At 44.5% G+C, this 19204-nt stretch overlaps 1 protein-coding gene across 5 annotated transcripts in view; it reads left to right on the plus strand.

The window, feature by feature from the left end:
• Positions 1 to 1204: 1204 nt before the first annotated feature.
• Positions 1205 to 19204, plus strand: part of Pdpr (pyruvate dehydrogenase phosphatase regulatory subunit) — a 45173-nt gene continuing 27173 nt past the window's right edge. Inside the window, exons 1-4 of one of the 5 annotated variants that reach the window (XM_030243602.1) lie at positions 1205 to 1422; positions 8410 to 8686; positions 10500 to 10633; positions 19098 to 19179. In XM_030243602.1, the coding sequence (XP_030099462.1) occupies positions 8463 to 8686; positions 10500 to 10633; positions 19098 to 19179 (440 nt within the window). In that variant the 5' untranslated portion in view covers positions 1205 to 1422; positions 8410 to 8462. Of the gene's footprint in view, positions 1423 to 8407; positions 8687 to 10499; positions 10634 to 19097; positions 19180 to 19204 lie in introns of those variants that run through there. The other 4 variants (XM_006531084.4, NM_198308.1, XM_030243604.1 and 1 more) reach the window with 4 other exon arrangements.

Raw genomic sequence — 19204 nt, forward strand, 5'->3', positions numbered from 1 at the left:
TGAATCCAGCCTAGACTGAGACTTTGCCTATAAAAACATACACATAAATAAATAAATAAATAAATAAAACAAATAGACTTTTTTTTGGTTGTTTTTGTTTTGTTTTTTTGAGACAGGGTTTCTCTGTGTGGCCCTGGCTGTCCTGGAACTCACTCTGTAGAATAGGCTGGCCTCGAACTCAGAAATCCATCTTCCTTTGCCTTTCAAGTGCTGGGTTTAATGGCGTGTGCCACCACTGCCCAGCTACAAATAAACTTAAATAAAACAAATAAACTAAAAAAAAAAAAAAAAAAAAGGAACCGGGTAGAGTTGAGTCTTACTGTCAGTTCTCATCTGGGCAGTCTTGGAGAAATTCATGGCTAGTGAGTTGGGTATAAACTAAGCAAGCTGGGGAATGAATGACATCATGAAAAGGAGATTCTTGAAGCCTTCTTGTTCCTAGTCAGAGCGCTCAAGACAGCACCAAGGTACACAGCCTAGCAATAATGTTCAAGACTAGCTCATAAGACAAGATAGGCTAAACTAAAGCACACCATTTCGCTTGCTGCTTGTGCGAAGGATGATTGGATGGTGTGCGCCAGGCGCGGGGTGAAGGTGTTGAGAAGCTGCACCTGAGTAAGGTTAGGTCCTCAAGATATCTGAGGGCCACGTCTACACCAGTGTAGAGACACATATATTTAATCTAGTAACGAGTGCTGTGAAAGAAACTAGGGGATGTGGCTGAGAGTTGGGGGCGGGGGTGGGGGGATGGAAGGCAGAAGATGTTTCTGAGGCTCCAGTGAACAATGCTTTCCCTCTGGGCAGCCGCAAGGAGTAAGATGGGAAATAAGGTCAGCTGATTCGGCCTCCAAGGTGCGGCCAGGCCCACAGTACAACTTCTGCCCAAGCCAAGCACTGAAAGGCCTTAAGCGACGTGCAGGGACGGACAACGGTGACCACGGGCAGAGAGATGTGGTTCTGGGCTGCGGACCCCTCGCGCAGGATCGGAGCTCAGGCCTGGCGGCAGACGATCACCCGAACTGCCCACACACCGAGGCCGGCGGGAGACCCGGAGCGGGGACGGAGGACGTTGGCAGGTCCCCGCACACTCGTCGTCAACCAGGCGGAGGCGGAGGCGGAGGCGGAGGTGGCGCGGGAGGGGCGGGGCCTGGCGAGACCCAAACAAGCGCACGTGCGGGCCGGTCCGCCGCGGTGACGTCACGGCGCGTCGGCGCGCGCGCCCGCCTTACCCTTGCCGCGGGCCGTAAAGCGCGGAAGGTCGCAGGCCCCCCGCGGTCCCGGAACTCTGCGCTCCGCGTCCCGCCCCGTCCCCATGCCCTGGCCCCCTTTCCGGCCGGCGCAGACCCTCTTCAGCGGCTGGGCTGCCCTTCACTTCCGCCGGGCGTTGCTGAGCGCGCTGCCCGCGAGTCGCGGGCCCGTGAGGTAGGAAGCCGGCTAGGACCCGCGGGTCCGGGCGGCCTTCTGGTCCCGCGAACTCTTGCGCCCCGCACGCCCCTGGCGTCCGAGCTTTGGGCTCCGGCTCCCGGCCGTCCCTCCGGGTCTCTGAGGCGGTGCCACCGGTCGGGCGCCGGGATTGAGCCAGTGGAGCTGCGCGGGCCTCGGGGAGCCGCGCCCGCCGTCCCGGGACTGCGCGCCGGCTCTCCCAGGGCGGCGGACCGGGCCTCGGGGCGGGCTGCGGCTCGGGCGGGCGCGCGCGCACTGCTGTCACGGCCAGAGGTGGCCCCGCGTCTCTGCAGGTGGAATGGTTTCCCACCTTGTAATGTGCGGCTCGGCTGTGCTTCACCGACTCCTGTCAGAGACCTAGTCAGGGCCGTGGGGTTTCCAGTGGGTGACTTGGGGTGACAGTTGTGTGTGATCCCGAGGTGCGAGTCCACGGTCTCCAAGCCTACTTCGAACATTTATGCAATCTTGATTTGTAGGGATGATGATGTGGTAGAGGGTCTAGTTATAAAGACGTCCTTTAAGGATCCTCTTTTTTTTTTTTTTTTTTTTTTTTTTGGTTTTTCGAGACAGGGTTTCTCTGTATAGCCCTGGCTGTCCTGGAACTCACTGTGTAGACCAAGCTGGCCTCGAACTCAGAAATCCACCTGCCTCTGCCTCCCAAGTGCTGGGATTAAAGGCGTGCGCCACCACGTCCGGCCCAAGGGTCCTCTTTTTGGCGTCAGGGACGTGTATAATTTTTCTTAAATTCTCTCAGCCAACGGTGCATTTGTTGAAAATTACAGCATCCTGAACTTGCATGATCAAACTGTTCAGAGGGTCATTCTGTTGCTTGTAAACTTGCCCTGGTGATTCCTCCGAGTTATGTGTGGGAGATGCGTCAATGTACATTCAGCCTTCATTCTTTGTGACCTGTGGCTCATGCTGTTACCAGAGGAAGCATTCAGGAGTTGTTAGAACTGTCCCTGTGACTGCCTTTTAAAGACAGAGTCTTGCTCTGTGGCCCCAGCTCACCTGGAACCTGGGCATTTCTCCTGTTTCAGTATCCAGTGTGGTGGGAATTTCAGGTGTGAGCACTGCTCCAGGATTGAGCTTGTTGGTGTAGGATCCGAGCACAATCAGTCTGGGTCTTAAGGCTGTTTAGAAGTTACTCTTACTAGTAGAGATACCGTTAATTTTCACGAATTTCAAGAAAATGCAAAACTTCCTGACCTTTCCTTTGAATGAGTTTGCAGTCTTCAGTGTCTGTTTTCCTGGCTCTACCTCCTTTTCCTGTGAAACTTGCTTGCTTTTACTGCCAGACCCCTTCATCACATTTTATTTTATGAGTGTTTTGCCTATGTGTACGTTTGTGCACCATGTCCACGCTTGATGTCCACAAAAGTCAAGGCATTGGATTCACTGGAACTGAAGTTAAAGATTGTTACCTCCTTGTGGGAGTTGGGAATCAAACCCAGGCCCTGTGCAAGAACAGTAACGTTCTTAACCACTGAGACATCTCTCTAGCCCTCCCTTCCTGGTATACTTCAGTCTTTTCTGCCCTCATCTCTTCACTCTTGAAGGTCATGATGATCACAGAGTCAACATTCTTTTCTTGGCCTTATCAGACTGGGCATTAAACGTGCTTTGTTCTTTCCTGAATCTCCTGTTTGTCCTTTTCTTCCTGTCTTGCCGAGAGATCATAAGTTTATTGAGCAAACAGTGACAAAGGACTGGGCATGGTAGGGTTTCTCAGGGAGGAATTCTCTGTTATGTTTCTTTCCTGTTGCTATTCTCTTTTCTAGGTAGGGAAAGAGCTTCTGGTACTGCTTTACAGCTGTTTGGCCTTTGCTTACCTGGATTTCTTTGAAGCCCATGCTTTTAATCCCAGCACTGGGGGAGGCAGAGACAGGTGGATTTCTATGAAGTCTAAGCAACCTTGGTCTACATAGCAAGTTCTAGGCCATTTGCTACAAAGTGACACCCTGTCTAGAAAGAAAGGAAGAAAGAGAGAAAGGGAAAAAAGAAAGCAGTAGTAGTATTATGATAAGTGGCTCTGATGCTAGATTTGCAGTTTTGTCTTTGATTATAGAATAATAATTTTACATAATATACTTTATACATAAGTTTCCTAAAGTACAGAACAGAAATTATGTCCACCCTATAGGGTTGTGCTTAGATTAGTTGATACTTAGGAAGTATCTTGCACACTGTAACCACTAACAGAGACCCAAATTCAGGACCTCATCCTTGCACAGCTGCTGCTTTAACCACTGAGCCACCTTCCTCAGCCCTATGTATGTTTATTGAGATAGGGTCTCATTTAGCCTAAACTTTTTGGGGTTTTTTGTTTTTGTTTGTTTGTTTTCTGAGACAGGGATTCTCGGTATAGACCTGGCTGTCCTGGAACTCACTTTGTAGACCAGGCTGGCCTCTAACTCAGAAATCCACCTGCCTCTGCCTCCCGAGTGCTCCCGGCATTAGCCTACACTTGCTACACAGTTTAGGATGATCTTGAATTCCTGCTCTTCTAACTCTACCTTCTCACTGTTGGGATACAGTTGTCTACTGGCCTAGGAGTTCTCATTAATGAGGGAATGATAGTCTTTTTCTCTCTCCCTGTCTCCACTCTTCCATCATCTCTCTCCTTCACCCCACCCTACCCCCAGCTTCTGAGCTTGGCTTTGACATCAGTTACCCTTTTGTATTGTATTGGTTTTTTTGTTTTTTTAATTTACTTTTTTTTTATTAGGTATTTTCCTTGTTTACATTTTCAATGCTATCCCAAAGGTCCCCCATACCCCCCCCCTTGTATTGTATTGTTTGATTTAGGCTTTCCACAACCATGTGAGATAGATATTTCTAACCGATGTTAACAGATAGAACCTGGCACACCAAAATGTGGTCAGAGTTGTACAGGTAATGAGATGTAAGGAGACTTGATATCTTGTGTTTGTAGATCTTGGATTCCCCCAGTGGGTTGCTGAATTACTACTTCACTCAAATGCCTTACAGATAATTGGAGAAGAGGAAAAGTTCTGGGAGAAGTAGAATATCCTGGGAGAAAACAGAAGACTCCTTTACTCAAAGGCTACACTGTCAGATTGGTATAGAATAGGCCGTGTTCTGAGGAGGTAGCTTTGCTCAGTAGACAAGTGGCAGGAACTTTGCCAGCTAGAGAGACAGTGCCCACAGGTCCAGGGCATAGAAGAGAGAGTTAAGCCTGACTTGTTTGAGGGGTGGAGGTGGGGAGAATGAATATGAGAATGTATAGCGGGGCGGGGAGAAGAGGGAAGAGACCAGAATGATTGGCTTATATAGGAAAGAGCCTCTGGGGAAGGGGAATCCCAGCCTCTGGGTTGGGCAGTTAAGATAGAAGACAGGCTATGCCAGGTAGGGACTGAGGGATGCTACGAGGGTTAAATATTCCCCTCAGCTGTTTGTTCCAGATCTGAATCCCAATAAATACATCATAGACTTGCTCACAGGTTAATCTGATGGGACGTTTTCTCAGTTGAGGTTCCCCCTTCCCATAGACTCTGGCTTGTGTCAAGTTGATATAAAACCATCCAGCCCAAGGGTCTTTCACAAGCATGACCAAGTGGCAATGGTTGATAATGGAATAAGATGGCCAGACAGTAGAACAGGTAAGATAATTCTCCAGTTGAGAGTTGTGTTTCCATTGCAGGTGGAGAGAATGTTAGTAAAGGGGTGTGTATTTAACTTAGAAATGTAGCCTAGAGGGCCTTGTGGAGAATTTAAGGTGAGGTTGGGCAATAGAAAGTTTTATGAAGATGAGACTTCAGAAAACTGCTCATGTAGAGAAGTTTGTATCTTTGTTTTTGTTTTTTGTTTTTGGTCTTGGATTGTTTTGAGACATGGTTATATGGATCCCAGGTTGTTCTGCAATTCAGAATCCTGCTTTAGCTTCCCAAGTGCTGGGTCTTAGTTGTGTGTTGCTAGACCAGACTGACACCCTTCAGATAGAACCTCATAGGAAGCAGAAATAATAACTGATTTCCACTTGCATGAGATTTCTCTCTACACCCTGTCTGCCAAGATTGTAGTTCTGAGCACTAAGAGAGATGGCCAGTTAAGAGTATTAGCTGTTCTTAGAGGGCCGTGCTTTGATTCTCAGCACCCATAGGGTGGCTCACAACCATTTGTAACTCCAGTCCTAGTGGATCTGACACCCTATCCTGACCTCCTCAGGGACCACACATACATATGGCACACAGATATACATGCAGACAGAATATATGTATGTGTGCAATATATCTTTTTTTAAAAAAAGATTGCAGTTCTGAGAGTCCTCTCTGATAGTGTGTGTGTGTGTGTGTCTTTGGGCTTAGAGGACATAGACCAATGGGGAGTCTAAGTCCAGATGCTGGTGGTGGAGGTGGCGGCAGCTTTATTGCCCTGATTCCCACATATCTGCCACCCTGTGTCTTAATCTCTTTAATGCTGGCGTAGTCTGCCAGTAGGTCAGCCTTTAGTTTCTTGAGACTTGACAGTATTCCTGTTAGATTTTTGCCAAAATCCTGCTTTTTTTTTTTTTTTTTTTTTTTTTTTTTTTCTGAGACAGGGTTTCTCTGTATAGCTCTGGTTGTCCTGGAACTCACTTTTTTGACCAGGCTGGCCTCGAACTCAGAAATCCGCCTGCCTCTGCCTCCCAAGTGCTAGTATTAAAGGCGTGCGCCACCATGCCCAGCTAAAACCCTGCTTTTTAAATTTTCAGCCAGTAGTGACTTCTTGTTTACTGGACCATGCCAGATCAAATATTCAGAGTCCCTTGTGGTTGGGTTCTTCCTTTAGTTCCTGTACTTGAGTCTGTATTACCGTCCTAAGTCAGATCTGTTCTGTTGTCTTTAGTATGTGTGTTTTCTGTTTCTTCTTCTTCTTCTTCTTCTTCTTCTTCTTCTTCTTCTTCTTCTTCTTCTCCTCCTCTTCCTCCTCCTCCTCCTCCTCCTCCTCCTCCTCCTCCTTCTTTTTCCTTTTCTTTTCTTTTTTTTTTTTTTTTTAAAGATTTATTTATTTATTTATTATATGTAAGTACACTGTAGCTGTCTTCAGACACTCCAGAAGAGGGCATCAGATCTTGTTATGGATGGTTGTGAGCCACCATGTGGTTGCTGGGATTTGAACTCCGGACCTTTGGAAGAGCAGTCGGGTGCTCTTACCCACTGAGCCATCTCACCAGCCCTCCTTTTCTTTTTCTTTAAAGATTTATTTAACTAGGCAGCGGTGGCGAACGCCTTTAATCCTAGCACTCGGGAGGCAGAGACAGGTGGATTTCTGATTTCGAGGCCAGCCTGGTCTACAGAGTGAGTTCCAGGACAGCCAGGACTACACAGAGAAACCCTGTCTCAACCACCACCACCACCCCCCCAAAAAAAAGGATTTATTTATTTATTATATGTGAGTACACTATAGTTGTCTTCAGACACTCCAGAAGAGGGCATCAGATCTCATTACGGATGGTTGTGAGTCACCTTTGGAAGAGCAGTTAGTGGTCTTAACCAGTGAGCCATCTCTCCAGCCCCTGTTTTCTATGTCTTTGTCTCTGTCCAAACATCACCCCTCCAAGGCTCAACTTACATCCTACTTTCAGTATGATTCTTTCCAGCCATTACCTTTTTCTTTAGCCTATTAGATTTATTATCTTGTAGAACTATGTACGACTTGTGTGTAAACAATAAGATAAAACCCCTTTCCTTCTTTCCATGAAAAAGTGTCTAATATTTGAACCTCTATGCTTGCCTCTTTCACTGGGCTCTGGGTCTCGCCTCTTGTCTTCCTAAGCACTCCATGCTTTGTTAATGCATTTTTCTGGCTCTTCAGCTGCATTATTCACACCAGAAGTGGAACATTCTCTTTGTTTGAGACAAGTCTCTCTTTGTTGTCAAGGTGCTTTGAACTTGAGATCTTCCTGCCTCAGCCTCTGGAGTGCTGGGATCACATGTGTGCATCATCATGAGTGGCTGAATTCTGTCCTTTCTGCTTCCAGAACAATATGTTCATTTTCCTGACTTATCTGCCGTGTTCAGTCTCAGCCACTGTGATGCTGGACTGCTGGAGGATCTTCCTTTCTCATCTTTTTCTTTCACTCACCATCCTCTCTCCACCGTGGAGCCAGACTGACCTTTGAAAATCATGCACGATCATTTGATTCCCTTGCTTTAGTGATTTTGTTTGTTTGTTTATTATGGCATTCAAGTATTATAGAATTGACTCCTGCCTGTTTTTCTCAGGCTTAAGCATTTTCCCTTCCATCACTATATCGTAGCCCCTGCCTTCATTTTTTTTTTTTTGGTTTGTCTTATTTAAGGGTCTTTCCATATACTTACCGTTCTGTCTAAATATTCATATAGCTGTTTTCTTTTCATCTGCCGATGTTATTGCCATGCCTCACCTTCCTGACCGTCCCACTGCTCTTCCTTATTCTTTTTTTTTAATGGATAATAGGTGTTGAACTCAGGTTATAAGGCCCCATTTCAAAGTGCCTTCACTTACTAAGCCCTTACATTTCTTTCTGTCTATGTCTGTCTGTTTCTATCTTTAGACAAGATCGCCGACCCCAGCTGGCCCTGAAATCCCAGTGTAGCGGAGGATGACCTTGAACTTCTGCGGAGCCTCCTGTACTCACTTTAGGTCTATAGGCTTGTGCTGCTATCTTCCTCTCTCTCTCTCTCTCTCTGTGTGTGTGTGTGTTGTTTTTGAGACTTGGTCTCTTTGTAGTCCTGGCTGTCCTAGAAATCTCTATGTAGACCAGGATGGCCTTGAACTCACAGAGATCCTACCTCCAGGGTGCTGGGAATAAAGGCATGTGCCACCATGTCTGGCTTTTTTTTTTTTTTTTTTTTTAAAGCAGAATTTGGAACATAGGTTTTCAAATATATGTCGCATAAAGGGCTATTGTTCTATGTTAAATCTTTTTCTCATTAGTCCTGAGAACGGACTTACATGGAATGATTTTTTTTTTCTTTCTAGTTCATATTCTTTGGATCTTCTCAGCTGAGTGAAAACGTATCTTCCAGGTGGTGATGCTTTACCGGTTGCTCTCTATTGTGCAAAGACAAAGGACTAGCCCAGGATGGCAGACCTGGTCATCAGCGAGAAGCAGCACGTCCACTGCGGAGGCACATTCTATTGCTCTGCCTGCCCAGGCCCAGGTGGTCATCTGTGGAGGTGGAATCATGGGTACATCCGTGGCCTATCACCTCTCCAAAATGGGATGGCAAGATATTGTCCTTTTGGAGCAGGGCAGGTAAGGATCAAATTGACTTGCCTTGGGGTTTGGCTGCAATGACAGTATAGGGCTTTGTCACTCCCTGTCTTTTTCATAATGTCATCCCCATAGCTAATCTAAATGTTGCTCACTAGTGTGAGAAGACCCAAGGTGAAATCTGCACCGTGTTTAGCAAGGTTCTAGCACTCATGTTTTCTGCATTGTAGAGAGGTAGCAAGCAAATTTCAGCAGAGTGTCTTAAAAGGACAAGAATTCACAGCCAGCTCATCTTCCTCTGTTGTCATCCTCTTTACACAGTACAGTTGTATCTTGTGGTCATGAGCTGAACAAAAGTGGTTACATCCTGCCCATGTTCTTTTACTAATTTTTGTTTGACTCAGTCTAGTTTTAGATTTGCAGGGCTTAAGAGACAGCCCAGCAGTTAAGAGCACTGGCTACTCTTCCAGGGGACCAGGGTTTGGTTCCCAGCACCCATATGGCAGGTTGTAGCCATCTACCTAGGTCATAGGTGGGTCTGTAGCTCCAGATCCAGCAGATCTGATACCCTCTTTTGGTCTCTAGTCATGAAGCACACATGTGTTATGCAGATATGTGCAGAAAAAAACACCCAAACAAGTAAAAATAAATACATTTTAAAAAATTAACATGGTAGAGTTCATAACTGTCTGTAACTTCAAGATATGACACCCTCACACAGACACACAGATATTCATGCTGACAAAAGACCACATAAATAAATTATTAAAAAATTAAAAATAAACTATTGTATATGTGTGGGGTATATGTGTATGATTCTCTCATCTACCTTTGTTTTGGGGAGATGGGTAAGGATTTTCTTTAAGATTTATTTATTTTGTGTATATGAACACACTGTAGCTGTCTTCACACACCAAAAGAGGGCATCAGATCCCATTACAGATGAGCCACCATGTGGTTGCTGGGAATTGAAATAGGACCTCTGGAAGAGCAATCAGTGCTCTTAACCTCTGAGCCATCTTTCCAGCCCAGGATTTTTATTGTGATTTTGTGTGTGTGTGTGTGTGTGTGTATACATACATGTACATGAGCGCAGGTGCACAGAGGCGTCAAATAAACAGGAGTTATCAGGAAGTTGTGAGCTACCGAGTGGGTTCTGGGAACTAAACTCGGTTCCTTTAGAAGAATAAAGGTTCACTTAACTACTGAGCCATCTCCCCAGGCCTTTGTTTTTTGTTTATTTTTGTGTGTATGGCTATTTTGCCTACATGTATGTCTATATATAGCACATACATGCCTGGTGCCTGTGGAGGCCAGAAGAGGGTTACAGATGGCTCTGAGCAACTGTGCAGGTATTAGGAATCAAACCGAGGTCCTAACTGCTAAGGCAGAATGTCACTGGAACTCAGCGATCTGCTTGCCTCTGCCTCTAGAGTGCTGAGATTAAAGGCGTGTGGTTCCTTGCCTAGCTGGGGTTATAGATGATTGTGAGCCACAATGGTGAGCCAGTGTGTGGTTGCTGGGAATTAGACCTGGCTTTTGTAAGAACAACCACTGCTGTTAATCAGATGAGACTTCTCTCATCTTGGAGCCTGAAATTAGATCTACAGATACAAGTGAGTCTTTCTTTTTTTTCTTTTTTTTTTTTAAGATTTATTTATTTATATGTAAGTACACTGTAGCTGTCTTCAGACACTCCAGAAGAGGGAGTCAGTCGGATGGTTGTGAGCCACCATGTGGTTGCTAGGATTTGAACTCTGGACCTTCGGAAGAGCAGTCGGGTGCTCTGACCCACTGAGCCATCGCACCAGCCCCAAGTGAGTCTTTCTAACAGAATTTTGCATCTATGTTGCAGGCTGGCTGCTGGCTCAACAAGGTTCTGTGCTGGCATCCTAAGCACTGCTAGGCATTCAAGCGTTGAGCAGAAGATGGCTAACTATTCAAACAAACTCTACCATCAGTTAGAACAAGAAACAGGGATCCAAACAGGTAAGCAGATAACCTGCTGTTTATTGCTCTTCCTGTCTCTACACCCTTACTCAGTAGTTACTGTCTCTGGTTCTGTACTCTGTCGGATCTGATGATTAAGACTTGTGTTGGAGGGGGCACTGGCTGCTCTTCAGAGGTCCTGGGTTCAATTCCCAGCAACCACATGGTGACTTACAACCATCTGTGATGGACTCTGATGCCCTTTTCTGGTGTGTCTGAAGACAGCTATTATATATGCATATACATGAAATAAGTAAATCTAAAAAACAAACAAACACATTTGTGTTGGAGGATTTGCCAAGCCAGAGTGTTCCTTTCAGCAGGTCATGTAGCTTGTTTTCACCTTCTTTATGTACAGGATGAGGAGATTGCAGTCAGTAATCCCAGGTCATTTTCAGAGTCTATAACTTTTTTGGTGGGAGTAGAGAGTGTATTGCACTCAGGGCCTGCAAATCCTACCATTGCCATGATATGAAAGTCATTAGCGTATTTCACTTGTTTAAGTATAGTAAATGGAAGCACTTAGCTCTTAAACAAAGAGAAGGAGACTGTTCAAGTGCTTAGCAGGAGCAGGTAAATCATAGCTCAACTCATAAAACTCTACCGATTAATATTATGGGATATGGAAATATATTGTCTGTGTAGTTAGGGGAAAGAAGACTTAGAATTATAAATTAAGTAGCTCTGTAATAGTACTGGAGCTAGTGAGGAGACCAGCTAGGGGAATGTAGGGAGACTGTCTGAACTGTTTGGGTCCAGGAATTGCCCTGCAAACCACGCAAACACTGACCTCAATTAAACAGGGATGGTTTATTGAATGCACACCCCAAGACTGATCAGCCAGGGCAACAGCTCAGGCTGGAGAGCTGAATCCACATGGTGGACATTTCTCAGGGCCAGCCTATAAAGGCTAAAGCTGTAAAACCCATAGTGAGCGCATATCAGGTGTAGATGCTGGAAGTGCTGCCTGGTGGCCAGCCCTGACTCAAGCCATTTTAGACATAACACTTTATATTGACCTTTAATTTGATGGGACTTATGTGAAGCTTACGGTTGTGGAGTGTAAGATTAATAAACCTTATAACACACAGAACATAACAGTGGTATGTAGTCAGCATAACTGAACTTGGCCACCTAAGGCTCTGAAATGAACTTAGTGAAAGTAGTTCCACAACATTGTCCTTGGTTTTTTTGTTCTTATTGAATTTTCCTTTCCTTTCCTTTCTTTTTTTCTTTTTCCTTTCTTTTTAGAGACAGGGTTTCTCTGTGTAACAGTGGTCCTGTAACTCGCTCTGTTGATAAGGCTGGCCTTGAACTCACAGACATTGCCTGTCTCTGCCTCTTGAGTGCTGGGATTAAAGGTTTGTGTCACCACTGCCCAGCTATAATTTTCCTTTTTTTAAGATTTATATATTGTATGTCTGTGCCTGTCTGTATATGTGTATGTACAAATATGCATACATACACCCTCAGAGGCCAGAAAAGATGTTTGCTTTGTGCAGGACAAGTGAGAGATTCTCCAGTTTGGTTGGACTGAATCTGATGGCAGCGTACAGTGCTTGAGTCAAATGTTAGCCAGTTTGAGTCAGATGTCTGTAGGGCAGGTGAGAGATGAGTGAGCCTGGCATTAGATCCAGGTCACACACAGATGAGACACACACACAGGTGAGAGATGAGTGAGCCTAGCATTAGATCCAGGTCATACACAGCCTAGAACCCCTTATTGGTTTGTCTTTTATGCTTGTGAGGCAGCAAAGACATGGAGAATAGTGCAGAGTTAGGCAGGGGTGTAGGGTTTTGCTTTAACCTGTTGTTTTCACTGCAGTGGACCAGTAATGGATGAAAGGAAGCCGGGAACGTCAGTGGTGGGGAGCTTTCTGGTTTTTTGTTTGTTTTGTTTTTGAGCCACAGTTTCTCTGTGTAGCCTTGGCTGTCCTGGGACTTGCCTTGTAGACCAGGTTAGCCTTGAACTTAGAGATCCACCTGCCTCTGAGCGCCAGGATTAAATGTGTGCGTCACCACACCTGGCTGAGATTCTCTGTTAAACAGCGTACATGGGCTTGTGAAACAGCTCAGAGGGTAGAAATGCTTGCTGCCAAGCCTGACAACCTGAGTTCAGTACCTGGGATCCTACATGGTAGAAAGAGAAAATTGACCCCTACAAGTTGTCCTCTGGCCTCCGTGAAAGTACAGTGGGACACATAAGCTCCCTCTGCCAAAAACAATAAATAAAAATGTAATGCGTTTTAAAGAGGCAGAGAGCAGTATACGTGTGTAAGCTACCATGATACTTGCTGCTGTATTTTTACTTTTTCTATTACTTGTGTGTATGATATGCTTGTGTGTATGTGTGGTGATTCCCTTTAGGCTTCACCATATGCGAACAAAACAATCCAGGAAAAGATAAGAATAAAATTCAGCTCAAGACTTCCAGAGTCTGACCCAGATCATTGTACTTTAGTTATATTTAAGCACAGTACAATTTTGGGAAAAAGTCTTTAGATAACAATTAATTCCGTCCTAAGTACACAATTTTAGACATGTCTACCCTGGGATTCTTTACAAAGAACAGCTAGCTTATTTCACAAGAATGGGGACTGTTGACTCAGAGATAGTGCCCATGATTTAGGGTCTGGGGGTCTTAAGTGAGGTAAACACAACACCCATAGGTGTCAGGATTGTCTCGACCCTAAGATATAGAAGTTCTCTCAGCTGCTGTACAGCACAAGTGACGTCACTTAGAAGAATGGGCTCTGCAGTGCTCAAGATCTGGGCTAAGTAAAAACATAAATTCTGGGAGATATGGGCAGAGCCTGTCTCCTCAGTCAGCAAAGGATCACCAGGTTGTAAAACTACATCATTCGTGGCATTCCCGGGAGAGTAGCTACGCATCTCATCCCTTGACAAGCTAAGCAGTAACTTTCCTGGCTCCTCCGGTGCTGTCCGTGTGCACAAGGCCTTTCGCCTTCTGCATGTATGCAGAGGTCAGAGGACACTCTCGAGAGTTGGTTCTCTACTTGTAGTTTGTTGAGGCAGGGTGTCTTGTTTGTGCCATTCTAGGTTAGCTCACTCACCAGCTCTGAGAAGTTCTTCTGTCTTCACCTGCCATCTTGCCATAGAAATGCTGCAATTGTAGATGCCAGCCAGTGAGTCCAACTTTCTATGGCTCCAGGGATCTCACTAAGGTTACCAGGTTTCCGCGACAGGAGCTTTACAACCAGTGAAGCATCCTGCCAGCCCATTGTCTGTTTTTGTTATTAAAGTTGAAAACACGTATATAATCTAAATTTAATGAGAAGACTGTGACCTTGGATTCCTAATCCTCTTGCTGCCTTCTTCCAAGTACTGGGATTAGAGATGTCTGCCATCACAACCATAGTTCTTCCAATGGCATGTGACAGGATTTTGTCAAGTAAGTGGAACACGAGGACTAAAAGCTGATAGTTTTTCAGTGGGCTGAGGACGTAGTCTTTGACTGATATATGTGAAGCTCTAAGTTTGATTCTTAAAAGTGTAGAAAATAAAAATGGAAAGTAACAGTCTTTACTGATTTAACAGTTTTAACAAGCACCAACTCTATCTGACTCTAATTCCTGGGTTCTACATGATAGGGGAGAATTAGCTCTTCCAAGCTGTCTTCAGAGGCCCGTGTGTAGGCTCTGGAATGTGAGCATCCACACCAAACAAACAAACAAACAAACAGTTTACTTTTATTTTTAAAAATTATGTGTGTGGGGTATGTGTACATGAGTACAGGTGCCCATAGGGGCAGAGCAGTTGGGTCTCCCCGGAGCTGTAACTGAGTGTGAGCCCTGATGTGGGTGTGGGAGCTGAGCTCAGATTCTTTGGAAGAGGAGAAGTACACGCCCTTAACTGCAGCCAGCTCTCTATCCCCAAATAAATATATTGAAAGCTACTATCTGCTGAATGTTTGCAAAAGAAATTCAGAAAAATAAAGCTACTGAGATTGATAGGTGGGAAACAGTATATAACAGCTGCAATCAGGAAGGGTAGTCTAACTTTCAATAATTTTGGTTTTAAAAATCATGTAGGACAGGAGAAGTGTCCTGAGTTCAACTACCAGCAACCACATGGTGGCTCACAACCATCTGTAATAGAATCTGATGCCCTTTTCTGGTGTGTCTGAAGACAGCGACAGTGAACTCACATTAAATAAATAAGTCTTTTTATAAAATCATATGTAGTTGAGTTTAGTGGTGCATGCCTTCAGTTCCAGCATGTGGAAGGCAGAGGCAGGTCGATCTTTCTGAGTTCAAGGCCAGGCTGGTCTACTGAGGGAGGTCCAGGACAGCCAGAGCTACATAATGAGTCCCCTGCCCCCAAATTTATATAGATATTTTCAAGATTAATTTTTTATGTGTATGTCCTGGTTACTGCTGTATTGCGGTGAGTAGACATCACGACCAAGGCAATTTATAAAATAAAGTGTGTAGTTGTCAGGAAACATGGCAGCAGGCAGACTGGCAGGCAGGCAGGCAGGCATGGTACTGGGCAGTGGCTGAGAACTTGCATCTGATTTGCAAGATGAAGGAAGAGAGAGTGTGAGACTTGGTGTAGTGTGTACTTTCTTAAAACCTCAAAGCCCAACAACCCCAATGACACACCTTCTCCAACAAGGCCACACTTCCTAATCCTTCCTAAATAGTTCCCAACTGGGAACCAAATTCAACATTCAAATATATGAGTCTTTGAAGACCCTTCTCATTCAAACTGCCATGTTATATGAGTATTTTGCCTGCTGCAAGTGTGTATGTATGTATATATGTATATATACATATACACACACACACACACATACATACATACATACATACATACATACATACAAACAATGTATGTGCCTGGTGCCTGTGGAGGCCAGAAGAGGTGGTTGGAGGAACTGGAGTTACAGGTGGTTGTAAGACATCATGTAGGTTCTTGGAACTGATTGTGGATCCTCTGAAAAGAGTATCAAGAGCTTTTAACTGCTGAGCTATCTCTCTAGCTTCTCTTCTGAATCATTTTAACATTTATATACTCAAATATATAAAGTCTTGAAAGATGGGAAGAGACCAACAGAATTTTAAGTGGGTAACTATTATACTCAAGTAAGGTAAAAGAATTAGACTAGGGAGTTTTTGTTTTTTGTTTTTTTTAAATGGTTTTTCGAGACAGGGTTTTTCTGTATAGTTCTGGCTCTCCTGGAACTTATTTTGTAGACCAGGCTGGCCTTGAACTCAGAAGTCTGCCTGCCTCTGCCTCCTGAGTGCTGGGATTAAAGGTGTGCGCCACCATGCCCGGCTGACTAGGCAGCTTTTGACCATGGTATGTTTTTATTTCTTTTTTTTTCTTTGTTTTTTGTTTTAAGATATATTTACTTATTATATGTCTCATTATGGATGGTTGTGAGCCATCATGTGGTTGCTGGGATTTGAACTCAAGACCTTCAGAAGAGCCGTTGGCACTCTTAAACACTGAGCCATCTCTCTAGCCTGGTATGTTTTTATTTCTATGGGTTGTTTTGTTTTGTTTTATTTCCAGACAGGGTTTCTCTGTATAGCCCTGGCTGTCCTAGAACTCACTGTGTAGACCAGGCTGGCCTTGAACTCAGAAATCCACCTGCCTCTGCCTCCTGAGTGTTGGGAATAAAGGTGTGCGCCACCACGCCCAGCTTATTTCTATGTTTTGAGCTGGACTTGAACTCGGGCTCCAGTGACCCTCTTACCACAGCTTCTTGTGTGTCTGAGATTGGAATATGCCCATTTTTGACCAAGGTATTTAAACTGTTCCCTCTTAGCCTAAAGACAGATAACATTTGATAGAACTGACCCTTAATTAGCAGTTTTGTTTCCTGAGGATATGTGGACACTTCTGTTTTTTTCTGTCTATCCTCAAATGCAGCAAATGAATAATGTATGACAGTAACTAGAGAATAAGTACGTTACGGATAAAGGGAAGCAGGCATTTGGTGTTGCAAAAGGAGGCCATATTACTTGTTGCTGGTGACAGAATGCCTGACAAGCCACGTAAAGGTCTGTTTTAGTTTATGGTTTGAGCGCACAGATAGTGGCTACACAAGAGTGAGGAAGGCATGGTGGCAGGAGCAAGAGGTGACTTGTCACCTCACCTTGAGTCTACAGTTAGGAAACAGATGAGTTGTACTTGCCTTCTTTTTGTTTGTTTGTTTGTTTGTTTTGTTTTTTTCAAGACATGGTTTCTCTATATAGCTTTGGCTGTCCTGGAACTCACTGTGAAAGACCAGGCTGGCCTTGAACTCAGAAATCCACCTGCCTCTGCCTCCCAAGTGCTGGGATCAAAGGTGTGCGCCACCACCGCCTGGCTTACTTGCCTTCTTTTTATTTTCTGTGGAACCCCAGCCCATGGGATGGTGTTTCTAAGTAGATAGGCCTTTGATCTTTTATTATGCCTCCCTGGAATAACCTCACAGACATCTCAAGACGTTTGGTTTCTAGGAAGTTCTTTTTTTTTTTTTTAAGATTTATTTATTTATTTTATTTATATGAGTACACTGTAGCTGTACAGATGGTTGTAAACCAGCATGTGGTTGCTGGGATTTGAACTCAGGACCTTTGGAAGAGCAGACAGTGCTCTTAACTGCTGAGCCATCTCTCCAGCTCCTTCTAGGAAGTTCTAAATCCTGTCAGGTTGACAATCAAGATAACCAGTAGGTTAAAATACCTAGAGAGGCTGTAGCTCATGCTTGTAATCTCAGTGTTTCGGAGGCTGAAGCAGGAATGAGTGTTGCTGTGAATTCCAGAACAACTTGGATTAAAGAGTTAGACTTTGTTTTAAAAACAGAACAGGGAGTTGGAGAGATAGCTCAATGATTACTGCATTTTCTGCTCTTCCAGAGAGGAGAGAGAGAGAATATGAGAATGTAACCATGTGGGCCTTTTCTATGCCAGCCCCAGTTGTTTTTTTTTGGTTTTTTTTTTTTTTTTTTTGGTTTTTCGAGACAGGGTTTCTCTGTGTAGTCCCGGCTGTCCTGGAACTCACTTTGTAGACCAGGCTGGCCTCGAACTCAGAAATCTGCCTGCCTCTGCCTCCCGCGTGCTGGGATTAAAGGCATGCGCCACCATGCCCGGCTCGCCAGCCCCAGTTCTGAATGACACTGAGGCTTATATTCATTTATGAATGCCTAGGCCCTGTAGCTCGCATTGTTTTTCACTAGCTCATAACTCAGTTATCCAGTTTATACTCTCCTAAGTTTTGCCACTTGACTGGTTGCCTCTCCTTAGTTTCATCCATCCACATCTTGGTGGCTGACTCTCCCATGCCTTTCTCTCTCCCAGAGTTCCTCTCTCAGTCCAGAAGTCCCACCTTACTATTCTGCTTTTTGCTATAGGCCATAGACTTTTAACCAATGAGAAGGTGATGGAGAACAATGTTTCCAAAATACTAGGGCAGGAGATGCTTAACAATACCAAAATTTTTGTCTACAATCAGATCTCTGCTGGGTCAGAAATCAGAGACAGTCGTTCCTACATGAAAATAGTATCCCTACAAGAGAAAGCTGGTGAAATGGCTTGATAGCTAACACTTCTTGCTGAACCCATAGTAGAAGGAGAGAACTGACCCCTGAGAAGGTTGTCCTCCAACTATCACACACATGCTGTGACATTTGTATATCCACTCATCTATATACATTAATAATACTTTTTTTGAGATAGGGTCTCACTATGTAGCCTTGGATAGACTTGAACTTGCTATGTAGACCCTACTGGCCTTGAACTCACAGAGATTCATCTGTCTCTGCCTACCAGGTGCTGGGATTAAAGGCATGTGCTATCAGGTCTGGCTATAAAAATTTTGTTTTAAAAGGAAAAAAAATGAACATGAAAGAAGATGAGCTAGAGATGGCATTGCATCTTGGTTTCAGAAAAACCTTCCCACCCAAGAGGAACCAAAACGTATTAAATCACTTAATTCCAGGAAACTTCCAGCTACAAAAAGGCTAGGGAGCCCAGACATAGGGAAGATGAATAAGCCGTCCAGACATTACTGCTTCTCCAGGGGACCAGAATCTTCCAGGCATTCACCCGCTTGCTCAAGACTAAATGTTTTAAGAGGGTCCACTTGCCTGTGTTTAGATAGCAGCTTGTTGTTTGGCTGTACTGGGGAAGGAGTATGAATCTGACTGCCTCTCTGGTAAACAATGTTAGGAATGGCTTTCACTAAGGAGTGTACTCCCACCATGACTGAAAGGGAAACTGAATGAAGAAAGGAATGAGCTCTCAGCCTAGTAAACTTTCAGCCATAGTAGCTTTCATTATCATTTTGAAGGTTTTTATATATGTTAGGATTCTAGTTGACTCTCACAAAGCTGTGAGCTAAGAGTAGTTATGTCTCTGTGTTTAAATTTTGCTAGATGATTCATAATAGGTATAACCTGTTAATCTAGTGGATCCCATTGGACTGCTCATTTGATTGCTTTTTCTCACAGGTTACTTAAGGACAGGCTCAATCTCTCTGGCCCAGACTCAGGACCGGTTGATCTCTCTGAAGCGTATCAACTCAAGGCTGAAGTACGTAAGAGTTCTATATACTCTT

The sequence above is a fragment of the Mus musculus genome, chromosome 8 (genome assembly GCF_000001635.26).
Source record: "Mus musculus strain C57BL/6J chromosome 8, GRCm38.p6 C57BL/6J".
NCBI lineage: Eukaryota > Metazoa > Chordata > Mammalia > Rodentia > Muridae > Mus > Mus musculus.